The 12938-nt window shown below is 40.7% G+C and overlaps 1 protein-coding gene across 4 annotated transcripts in view; it reads right to left on the bottom strand.

Annotated features, from left to right (window-relative positions):
- Window positions 1-12938, bottom strand: part of MYH10 (myosin heavy chain 10) — a 146059-nt gene that overhangs the window by 76750 nt on the left and 56371 nt on the right. For all 4 annotated transcript variants that reach the window (XM_030534085.1, XM_030534083.1, XM_030534082.1 and 1 more), the window contains exon 6: window positions 4388-4490. In XM_030534085.1, the coding sequence (XP_030389945.1) occupies window positions 4388-4490 (103 nt within the window). The remainder of the gene's footprint in view (window positions 1-4387; window positions 4491-12938) is intronic.

The raw sequence follows: 12938 nt of genomic DNA on the forward strand, positions 1-12938 counted from the left end.
AGCCAGCCACCAGGGAGGGGGAAATGTAGTGAGCTGAGGCGAGGCCTCAGTGTTCAGTTTTGTGCAACTGGAAATCTGGCAACCCTAGAGGTTATAGTTGCTGAACTATAAGTGTCTAACCTCTTTGATAACAAAATCTGTTTCCAGATGCTTGGTAGGAGCTTGCTAGAGCTTCACCGCTATATCTGAACAGTCTATCTGCACTAAGCATGTTCCAGCCTCTCAGCTCCCACATGCTACCACATTGCAGGTGTGTGCCATCGCCACAGAGCTACTGAGCATGCTGGAGGTCAGGACTTTTCCTACAACTGCAGCTCCTGAATGCTGTGGGCCAGGGTAGAGCTGGATACCAGAGAACAGAGAGCCTGTCTCTTCTATGCTCTCTATGGCCTGTCTTGCTGGTGCTCAGGCAGCACAGAAGGGGAAGGCAACACTCAAATGCAGAGAGAACAAGAGCTGGATGGAATGGGGGGAGAAAGGGCTAGAACAGCAGATTGAGACAAAAAGCCAGGGAGAGTAGACTAGTTGGGCAAGGAGACTGCAAGCTAGGGGAGGGCCAAAAAAGAGAAAGAGATCAGATGAAGATTGGGACTGCAAAAAAGGAAGGGGTAGGGAAAAGGCAGGACAAAATACAGGTTGGAGGGGGGAAATGGGCAGAAGGGTCTGTGCCCACCAGAGCACACTCTTCTCCAGAACCTCGAAAGGAACAAGATTCCAGATTTTCACTTTTTTCCTGCTGTTGACAAATATCTATGGAACCCAAAAGGCAGAATATACATTTCATTTCCTTTTGGTGCTGGTCCTCACAGTGGGCGACACTGCTATCATCAGTTACTCCCTTTGCTCAAAGAGCAGCGGTATGTGTGATGAATCTAAAAGGTTCCAATCTGGTGATGAATCATACGGACTTCAATGACAACACATGATGGAATTTGTTTCTTAAAATCCTATGTAATTAATCTCTAGGAAATGCCAGAGTTAAGGCTGACTGTGGAACTTTAATTCAGCTCCCTTGTGCATATGCATTTGATACGGTCTTTAATTACAATATCATAAACTATTTTTTCCACAGAACCCCTACTGCCTCATTCACTGCATAGTATGGACAGTTCTCACTGAATAAACAGCTATTCAATATTTTGTTTTATCCTTGTTGTTCAATGTGTATCCCCACGCCTTATTCACTACACACTACTAAACCCTGCTCTGACTACAGAATTAATTTCCATGTACACTTTTTACAGTGCAAATCACTATATTATCTGAGTGTTTCACACAAGTTAAATAATTTATCTTCACAACACCTCTGTGAAGTGAGGGGGCATTACGCCCATTTTACAGAAACAGAGCTGAGGCACATAGAGATTAAAGGTACGAAGTGTCACAGGTTTTGGATGCCTACTTTGAGGCACCTAGGACCTGATTTCCCCCCATGCAGAGTACTTAGCATTATATAGCACATTATATATTTAAATGTGCATCTCCCACTGACTTCAGTTTACAGCTTGAGAGCTCAACACTTCTGCAAATCAGACCCAAGGTCTCAAGCTGGGCATCTGGAAAATGACCACCTATGAAGTGTTTGGTTTATGTGACTTGACTAGCATCAGATAGGAATTCAGTGGCAGGGGCAGGGCTAGAATACCATTCTCCATCCTAAACCATGGAGTGCTAGACTCTGCAATCTTAATGTTCTTTTAATGCAGTGTGCACGCACAGGCAAAATATAAAGATAAACTGATGAACTCCCTTCCCTTACCTCTTCCTACATCTATTTAGTGTAATGCAGCTTAACTCCTGACACTCTGCCTCTAGCTCAGTAAAAGCCAATAGAGAACAAGAATCAAGCCATAAAGCAAAGATATGAGTGGATTACCACATACAGTAAGTCAGTCTCTAGCAAAGTATTTTTCCCAATAATTGTAATACATTTTTTTTTACTTCAGTTAAATTTACCTTGAGTGCTGGACTTCGCAACCCCAATATTTTTCTTTTAGACTTTTTTTTTTTTTAAGTTATGTTGCTTTATGCAACCTTGATTCTGCTCCCCTCCTTTATATGTATTAGGATATGGATTACAAATTGCGTCTTCCTACATTTTTCACAGGACCCCCACATTCACTGCTTACAATGGACAGTAGTTGGTGAATGAGGTAGGTATTTAATGTTTTTTTTATTAGGTGTAAAAAACTTTGGATGGTGAATAGTAAAAGGACGTGGAGCTGCACACACTGAAGGATGAGGATCAAAAGACATTTTACTTTCTCCACCAGCTCTTTTATGGCAATTACTGCAATATCCAAGTGCCATACACACTATTACAGGAGATAAATTCATTTGATACACAAAAGTTGTTATCTCATTTTACTCATGGGAACTCAGGTAAAGAGATTAAGATCAAAATTCACAGAAAGTGTCCACTAATTTTTGAGTGACTAGGAATTCAACCTGACACCAACAGTATGACCCCCCCTAACCCCCCCACTCACACCTTAACATCTTCATAGCACTTCATATATTTAGAGCATTGTACAGACATTAACTAATCAATCTCAAGAGCATCCCTGTGAGATGTGGGCCATTTTACAGATGTGGAAACAGAAAAAGGAAATGTACAGTGTGGCTCTATGCAAGTCACATCAGTGGCAGAGCCAGGATTGTCCATAATCAAAAACTCTTAAATGAAGTAATTAAATTTGAGCAATTGTGACATTTTCCCAAAGCAAACCCTAAAAACAAAGAAATAAGTCACATTATACCTCTTAATCATGCCCTAATGTCTCCATGGCATGACAAGACTCAAATTCCTTCTGCTTGTAACTGACAAAGACACTACACATAACACAGGGAGATTAATGTGCTACACAAACACAGGCACCAACTCTGTGGGTGGAGCACCCATGGAAAAAAAAATGAGTGGGTGTTTAGCCCCCCCAGCAGCCAGCTCTACCCCTCACCCCACCCCCATGCCTCCTGTCCGCCAGGGTCCTGTCGATCAACTCCTCCTCTTCCTGCTCCCAGTGTCTCCTGCCACCAGCTGTTCTGCACCATGGAGGAGGTGCAGGGAAGGAGTGGGCAGAACTGGGCGGGAAGAGGCAGGACAGGTGTGGAGCCCCTCTGGGGCAAGGGAAGGGCCTGGGGCAGAGCAGAAGTGGGAAGAGGCAGGGCCTGGGGCATAGCAGGGTGAGCACCCCCAGGCCCCAGAGGAAGCCAGCACCTGTGTACACAAAAGCCTTATTACAAACTCATGCTCGCACCATAAGCACACAACACATTGTATAATTACCCTATGCACAAAGTTAATAGAATATTTGCTGATGTTGAGTTCGTAATTTAGGTTTCCCCACATACAGGACTTGTTAAAGACTCCCCCAAGAGTCCATGTGAACATAGAGCAGCATCCCCTCTGCTCTCCTGTCCCTCACACTCTCCTCTAGATTCTCCTTCTTAACCCTGTCCTGCTGCTACCAGTTCTCATCAGCATTGCTAACTCATGTATAAATCGCATGTCACATAGTTCTGGCTCCTGCTTTCCTGTGATTTTAAGTCTCCACGTGCTCAGGGTTCAAATCAAGAGACAGGCAGGGGTCCACCGGACAACTTATAATGGAAAATATGTCAACTAAACCATAGGGGTTGCTACTGTAAATGGTTCAAGACAGAGACTGCTTTAGGTCTTAAGCACCAGACAATCTGTGGTACCACTGCAAAATATAAACCATGCAAACAGCAATACTTTTGGTAGTGAACCAGTAGCCTAGAGTGAACTTGAATAATGGAGTCACTATGAGTGTACAACTGACGATCTGAAACCCATTTATATACTTTTGACTTTGCACTGCATAAAACCCTTAAATCACCAACGTGCACGTCAGATTTTGCCGAAGTCCAGCAGCTTTTTTTTTTTTTTTTTTTTAGTTTTACTGGAAGAGTCCAAGTTATAAAAGGCAGTGAGTTAAGTTGTTCCAATACCATGTCATATAAAAACAGAAAGATAATGATTATAGCAAGGGACTCAGTTTTATTACAGTTCCGTAACAGTGGGCTTCCAGCTCTCACCACTGCAAAAGCATGGTGTTTATTACACATTGTAATTTTCCACATATCCTGTCAGAGCTTAACAGTTAACATTTGTTTTTAATACTATGAATTAAGCAATCACACTTTATTTTCCAAATTATTCATTTCTGTTGCTAGAATACTTTAATGATCTTAGCTAACAGCCATATCAACTGATATTTATTTTTTAATCCTAAAAATTAGTTTTTAATCCTTTTAGCAGTGACAGCACTTCAGGGTATGTAGACACAATAAAACCTGGTCCTGGAAAAGAGAAAGACAATTGAAAATAAAAGGAAAACACAAAAAAACAAACAAACAAACTTACTGGGATATTATGGTCCTTTCTTCCTTTATGGGACGAAGCAACATGAGCAAGGTACTGAATAACTTTCTTGGTGTTTTCAGTCTTCCCAGCACCAGATTCACCTCTGCAAGATACATTCACACATATTTTTCTCCCAAAAAATCAGTTTTAACAAACATAGTCAGCCTTTTATGACAACTACCTAATTGCATTTCAGTCTCAGGCTGAGACCGTACAATGGTATTTTATTAACGATCTGAAAGAAAAAGTGCTAATGTTTAAGGATGTATGCAGTGTAGCTGTAGACGTGTCTATCCCAGGATATTAGAGAGAGACAAGGTGGGTAAGGTAATATCTTTTATTGGGCCAACCTCTGTTAGTAAAAAAGAAAAGCTTTCAAGCCACACAGAGCTTTTCTTCAGTTCTTGGAAAAGAACTCACAGCTTCATAGCAAAATGAATTTCCCTTTCCCAAACTTGAAGAAGAGTTCTGTGTGGCTCGAAAGCTTGACCCATCTTGTCTGTAACGTTTAAGGAAACAAATCAGGAGCTTGTCATTTAAACACTTCCGTTATCCAAAATGTCTCCCTAGCACATCATTTAATAATTGGTACGTATAATTATTACGTATTAAGCATACTTTTTATAATACTTCTTTACCACCACCTAACAATTCCCTAATCTTCAATTCTTGCGTGAAACAAGCATTCTTACCTCTTCTTTAAAGGATAAGAAACTGAAGCAGAGAGATTGACTTGACCAATGCCATGGATTGAATCTCTTAGAACAACAAAAATATAAACATAATGCCATAATGGCACTTCATGCTCTAAGTGCCAGATTTTCAGAAACACTGAGCTCCCACAAATCCCAGTGAAGTCAGTGGGACTGCAAGTGCTCAGTACTTTTGAAAGTCAGGACCTAGGAGCATTAGCAGTAAAATACATCTTAACATAATCAGATTCTTGGCTAGGCTGAAGCATACCTAGGACTGCAAGGAGGACACATATATTACACTTTTAATTTTATTGCTGTAAACAGGTACAACATGCATTATTTTAATGAATGCTCAGCTAGGTTTGCAGTAAGAGGTCTTTGGCTATGTCTGATTTATTTCAAGATGTGTCTGTAGGACAAAGTTGTAAACTGATTTTCCAAGGGAGGTATTTATTAAAGCTATATTATCATCTTCACATGAAACAGGACTGACACCACAAGGTTTTTTCATAGCCGTAATTTAGTTCAGACTATTCTACATTATAAATCTGTTGATGCATCTTTTATTAACACTCACTACAAACTTAGCTATGATTTGGCAGCTGAGTTAGGTGGGGAGAGACTGCTGTCTGTGTTTATGAAGCATATGAAATTAAGAAGGCTCAATTACTTGGAATTGCACTGAAAGAGTGCAATCTTCTCCCATTGTTAAATATTTATTTTAGAAAATCAATCTTGACAGTTAACTGTGGAATCATTTCAAGCCTGCTACAGTGTCAGTTTAGTAAATTGCCACTTCTGTTACAAATAGTTTAATTGAAAACTTGTGTGTGTGTGCAGTGTGAATTAACAATTTTTGCATTTGAAGTTTCCAAGGCAACACTTCCCTCCATTGCACTATATATACACATATTTAGTAGTTGTCCAAAATTTGCTTTCTTGACAGCGAATACCTTTGCAACGGTATGTTTTGTGAAATTCAGACAGCTGACATTTTTCTGATCTCACATTTCAATTAACTGTTCTGTTTTTGCCAAGATGAAATGTAGTATTTTAATACTGATTCAATTTTATAAAGGGAGGATTGTGATGCTGACAGACCAAGTGCCAGCTCATTCCAAGTCCCTTAAGCCTCACTGAGCACTGATAAATCCTTACTGGAAAAAACAGTCTGGCTCACCTGTGAATTAGTATTATAAAACAGGTATTAGATTTATTAAGAAAAAAAAAGTAGGTTTAGACTTTATGAAATGTTTGTAAATTGCTGCATGCACTAAATCTTACCTACAATATCTGGTAATATTTAAGAGATTTTGCTCCATAACTAAAAAAAAGTATTTGCTCTAAAACAATCAGGAGAGAAGCATTACCAAGCGTGAAATACTAGTTGACCATAAGAGGGATCATCTTCTGCCCAACAAAAGAAGGGCCACAGACACCAGAGGAACCATTGAGGAACATCAGCGGACAAAAGACTGTTGATTGTTCCCCCACACCCATAAAGAGAAGACAACCATGAGCACTCTCATCCCATCAGCTTGAACTCTGGGGGAAGGGAATAAAAATCTGTCAAGAAGAAATCATCTCTATGCTGCTTGAACTTTGAGGGGCAAAGATTTCTAAGCATAAGCAAGAATTCTCCAGTGCTTTGCCTGGGTTAGCACTAAAGGACATAGAAGCTTTTATAAAACAGAAAGCTCTGTACTACCTTTTGGAACCTAACTCATTTATGTGCATACGTTTACCTGCTTTAACCTTGTCAATACAGTCTGGTCTACACTACAGAGTTAGATCAATGAAGGCAGCTACGGAAGTGTCTACACTTAATTTCACTCCCACTTATGTAATTACTCCTCTATGCGCACCTAACTTCACCTTCATGAGTAGCACAGAGTCAAGGTTGATGTAGTTCGGTCCACGCAGTGTCACTGTAGCCACCGCATTGCTTATATAACTGCTACTGGCTTTCAGGAGCTGTCCCACGATGCCCCACACTGAGCATACAATCAATACAAGCGCTGCTGGTGAGGATGTGCATTGCCAACAGAAGCAGCAAAGGGTAAACATGTACACGCAATGTAACTGCTGCAGCTGTACGACAACGCAAGTTAGGTTGACTTAATTTTGTATTGTAGAACTGGCCTAAAACTTTTATTTCTTTTCCTTAGTCTTTAGTTGGTTTATTATATGATTTGCTACATGTTGTCTTTGGTCTGACATCCAAGATGCAATTGACCAGGGACAAGTGACTGGTCCTTTGGGACTCAGAGTAACCTGAATATTGTTAAATTTATTGGCGCATAAGCTTTCGTGGGCTACAGCCCACTTCTTCAGATGCATAGAAAGCTTATGCCCCAATAAATTTGTTAGTCTTTAAGGTGCTACAAGTACTCCTGTCCTTTTTGCGGATACAGACTAACATGGCTGCTACTCTGAAACCTGAATATTGTTGTGATTTTTGGTGTAAGGGACCATCTATCACAAAGGCAAGGTGGCCTAGGTGGCAACACAGACAGATGCCAAGAATTCAGGGTCCTTGAAACCTGCTTAATAAGTTGTCTTTGGCATGAAAACAGCCTGAGAAGGAATAAAATCTATGGAGCTGGTTATGAAGAAGATTCTCTTTTGAGGACCAGCTATTTAATAACGGGGCTTGGATCAGTGTGGTCTTGTCACCAAATAAGCAACCTTGGGACTGTTTCGAGGTTCAAGTGCCCCTTGAAAGTTAGAATTAGGCTGGACCTCTTTTATAGACTAAGCAGTATTCCAAACTGGCTCAGAGGATGGCTCTCTTAGGAGTCACACGGTGAAACATGGGAAGGACAAATGTGAAGACATTTGGGGTCTGTCCTGGGCACAGCCACCACTTTCCTCTCCCTAATTAGCATTTCTCTTTCTGTATTTATGAAGTATCAACTCTATGAATGAGGTTATAAAAGAAAAGATAGGGAGATACTAGACTCAGTGAGTTATCTTTGTTTAACAATATTCTTAAAATGTGCACAGTTCTATGGTCCTGAAATGTTCCCAGAGAAATGCTTTGTACACTGAACCAAACTTATGTTCTGAATCAATATTAAATTTGTCGTTACCTCAGAAGAGAGACTAAGAGTTTGGGGTTTTTTGTTGTTTGATTTTTTTAAATTCAATGAAGGGTACATTCAATATTTCTAATCTCTGAATGGAAGTTAAATTGGCAGAAAAGATTAAAAGTATTTAAAATTTAGCTAAAAAACTTTCTTTTAAAGAATCCACTCTGGTGATCTAGTGAGCAGATTTCTGGGGAGTGGAGGGAGCACAATTATCTTCCACAGGTCCAGTTCTAAAGGAGATTACACACAGCCTTTTTACAAATAAAATCCACAAATCAGCAAGTTCTTATAAAAGCCTGTACATCTCAAAGCACATGAGGCCAAAAGCTTGGAGTTTATGATGTACTCCTTTGACTAAAGTGCAAGTCTGAAATTATACTTTTATAGAATGTCTCCATACAACTCCAGCTAGTATCTTATCTAATTCTTCTCGCCTTATGCCTTACAAATATGCTGAGTATTTCCTGCTGGATATGGACCGTTAGACAGTTCTGCTGTCATATACTCTACTAGAAGAATAATTAGAAGATTTAGGAGATGAAATCATTTTCATTTATAGGAATAAGAACATCTGCATACTTCAGTCCCCCCCTCCTCCCCCCCCAGAGTGCAATTGCATGAATTATAAATTGCCCAAACAAGGTAAACTTTTACAAATTCTTATATACAATATTTGTGAAGTGGAAGGACAGTATACAATCAAGTCAGAGATCAGCCTTTTAAAATATACCTGGTTTTAAATACACCCCAATCATTAGGTTACCACAGAAGCGTTAATTAAAAACCCTTATGGAAAATCCTGGGCCTAATGAAGTTAACAATGAGAGCCTTGCCATTGAGTTCAATAAGGCCAGGATTTCACCCCTTGGCCTTAAATCTCAGTTCCACTCATTGAATTAGAAGTGAGACCCACTCTCTCCCCCAGTTTTATGAAAGCAAACAAACAGGAACTCTGATTATCGGCTCCAAGTTATTGCCTGGCAATGTGCCTACTTTGACGAATCTGACAATGTACCTTTTAAATAAATATATGGAGTTATACCTATCTCATGGAACTGGAAGGGACCCTGAAAGGACATTGAGTCCAGCCCCCTGCCTTCACTAACAGGACTAATTTTGTCCCAGATTCCTAAGCAGCCCCCTCAAGGATTGAACTCACAACCCTAGGTTTAGCAGGACAATGCTCAAACCACTGAGCTATCCCTCTTGTCCCTTCCTCCACTGCACTAATAGACAGCCAAATCCTCCAACCGAGGAGTGGATGTGTCTGTTTCACCACTATCTATATTACATGGCTGGGCCACTGGTCAAACAGATTTATTTATTGACAAATCCATAGAACATCTAGAATTCAGCTCCTTCAAGAGAGTGGCTCCATCCTTCCAGAGACAGAACTGTCAGAACACAGTCCTCCTGTTTTGAAGTTGTTGCTGCGGCTCCCTAAACAATTTATACTGAAGCATTCAGACTAGCTTCTTTAACCCATCAACTCACATTCAGAACAGTTTGTCATGATCAGAGGTTATTTGTTCTACTCCAGCTAGGATTCAAAGTGAAAGCTAAGAAATGTTACTTGGCACTCTAGAGCTTGATTTCTCTGCCTATCAAACTTCAAGTTCCCTAGTCTGATATTTGAAGGCAAACCTAATCAAACAGATTTTAAATATAGACAATTTTACTTTGCTGGGGAACAATACAAAGACAAGACATCACTGTGAAGAATACATTTACTCCCCTTACGCTATAAAAAGTCCCTGTGTAATCTGCAACTGGCTTGACTTAAATTCTGCATTGTGTGTTACAGCAGCATCCAAGAGTCCCCATCCGAGATCCTGATCTCATTACACGAGATATAGTACATACATGTAGTAAGAGGTAGTCCCTTCCCTGAAGAGCTTACAATCTAAGAGGGCAAGACAGACAAGGTAAGTAGTTACTTGCCCAAGGCAACACAGCAGATGACATAATTAAAGATAGAACTCAGATCTTCTGACTCCCAGTCTGGTGCCATATACACTAGATTATGATGCCTTAATTTTGCCAATATTTCAGACTATGGCAGATTGATATTTAATTTAAACTTCCTTTAAAAAAGGTAAATTAAGTGAATTATGCAATTCTCTCATAGTGCAAAGCACCACAGAGTCACACCACACTGAACAGTAAATACAAACACACACAGGAATCACTGGCCAGCAATTTTCCTCTATGTTTTATAGTTTTCACACTTCCTTGAGAAGTGTGCCATGCTGTATCCTGTCCTGTCAGCCAAATTGTTGAACCCACAAATCCCTGCAAATCTTGCTTCGGTATCTTCCTCCGCTCATCAAATCCATATGTCCCACAAACTGAAGTTTTCTTCATCTGATTGTCTTGATATTTGGTATCACTCTGGTTATGCTGTAAATTCAAGTGATCACCTCCTCCTCAGTCACGTGCAAGATGTAACTAACGCTCAGCAACCACCTACAGCATTTCCATTTGAAGGCAGAAAGCCTCTTAATGTCCTGTTTCCTTAACATTCATGACTCACATGCAAATAGCAAGTTGAGGATGAAGAGACTGCAGAAGTTTCATTTTACACTTCATGCTAATAACCTTTGCTTCTCCAGATGCAGCTAATTCTACATTAGATTTCTAAGGAAAGTTTGGTGTCCCTTGTGGTCATATTACTCAGACATTTGAAGTGCTCAATGTACTCCATTGCCTCCTCAGATCTGGATAGGAATATCTTCACCTTTTCAACAGATTTAGGTGTCAGCATTGTCTTTACATGATATCTTCAGATCTAACGTAGCTGCTTCCACCGCTACTCTTTCTAGCAATTTTTCCACCTCTTTGCAACAATCCAATTGGTCAATATCGCTAGGTTTCCATCAGTGGCTCTTCTTAAGAGTTCTCTAAGAAAACAGGGTGAAAATGACTGGTGATAATATACAGCCCTAACATTTATCCTCAAATCAAACCAACTACTTTGTTCATGCCCAAAAAAGACACCAAAGCAGTCATGCTTCCATCAAGATTTTGTATGAGCCTTACTACATTTTCACCAACTTCAACTAGCTGCAAGATTACCTCAAGACGTTTGGCCTTTATGTATCAAACGCCTCAACTAAATTCTCAGACAAGGAGCACCTTCCCATCATTCTCCAGCACTTTCCTTGACTGCACATGGAGACTCAGTATGTGTTCCACTATACCATTTTTGGGTTTAAATCCAATTTATTCTTCAGACAGAAAATTCTCTATCTCTGGGCACAATTCTCTTCAGGATGATGTACAATAATATTGTGCTAGGGTGTATCAGTAACAAAACTGTGCAGTACATTTCCACAAACAGCCACATTCCCTTATTATAAATAGGAACCACAAGCAACTGTATTCATGTCTTGAGATATCTTCTGGTTTCAGCCTATCTGCAGCCTGCAAAAGCAACACTACTTCAGTCTACAGTGTTCATATTTTCAGAGTTCCTTTAGCAACCTTTTAAATTAAGTTAAAAAAACAATCAAAAAAATGCTTGGCTTTTGGAGCACAATCCTATGGCAAGACCTTTACCTGTGGAATCACAGAGAAAGTGGGACCACAAATATATTAGTAAATAGTAAGAAGCTTCTTGGAAGAAAGGAAGACCATTAGCAGAGATTCTGGCAGGGTTACTGTAGAATGCACATCCAGAGAGGTTAGACTACTCTACTTGAGCTGAAAGCTAGCTCAACAGCAAAAAACAAAGCTTGATTAAAAACCTACGAAGACAACCAAAAACCATGAACCTGAGAGGATAAAGTTTTATCATGCTCTCAAATATGCATCTCACTGAATCACCCACTGAATTCCCACTCCTAGGGATGTGGCTTTATAGCTGTCCCAGCTATTCATTCATGCAGTGGTCCCCAAATTGCAAGGTGCATCCCTCCATTGGGGGCGGAGAGGGGATCAAAAAAGTAGCAGTCCCTCCCCCCCGCCATATTTCCAGCCCTGCTTTGCCCCCAGCCTTGCTCCTCCCACAACCCAGATCCACCCCCAGTCCCAGCCCCACCTTATTTCCTCTCCAACCCCAGCTCAGCTCAAGCTCTACAGCTGAGGAAGCCTTGGCTGTGTAGTAATGGGGGTGGGGGGAGGGGAACAGAGATTCCATTAATGGTAAAGGGAGCACAACTAGAAACATTTGCACACCACTGCGTTAATGTCATGCTGGTGCAGGGGGGGCCTTGCTGACTCTCACTGTTTGACCACATGTGTGTGCTACTGTGCTGCATTAAGATTTAGGTCAGACAGAAATGAACTCTAGAACTGACACACCCCAAAACAGCCTTAGTGCACACACACACACACACACACACACACACACACACACACCCACCCACCCCTCTCACCAGTTTCTCTGCTGCAAAGTAATAAAGCACCATTTAGTTAAGATAGGCAGCTGAATGAGGTGTGTTTTTGAAGGGCTGGGAGGGGGGCTGTGTCACACCCATGTTAAGGTTGCCCAACGCTTCCCATTACAAGCTATTTCAGTTGCTTTTAACTTTGCCAAACCAACCATTCAGGCTGAAGTTCCCCATGCTAGATGTCTGCCTCAGACCAAATTTTGTAAAGTTTCAGACAAAACGGTGCCACTGTTTCTCAGAATCCCCAAAATTAGGACAAGAACAAGCTCGCCTGGAAGCAAGAAGCTCTTCTGGTGGCTAGACCCACTGCAAGAGAAAGGATGATCAGTGTTGCTTGCTCCCTGCTTTTTTGCAGGTTTCTTCTCAGTCAGAA

The sequence above is a fragment of the Gopherus evgoodei genome, chromosome 15 (genome assembly GCF_007399415.2).
Source record: "Gopherus evgoodei ecotype Sinaloan lineage chromosome 15, rGopEvg1_v1.p, whole genome shotgun sequence".
Taxonomy (NCBI): Eukaryota; Metazoa; Chordata; order Testudines; family Testudinidae; genus Gopherus; species Gopherus evgoodei.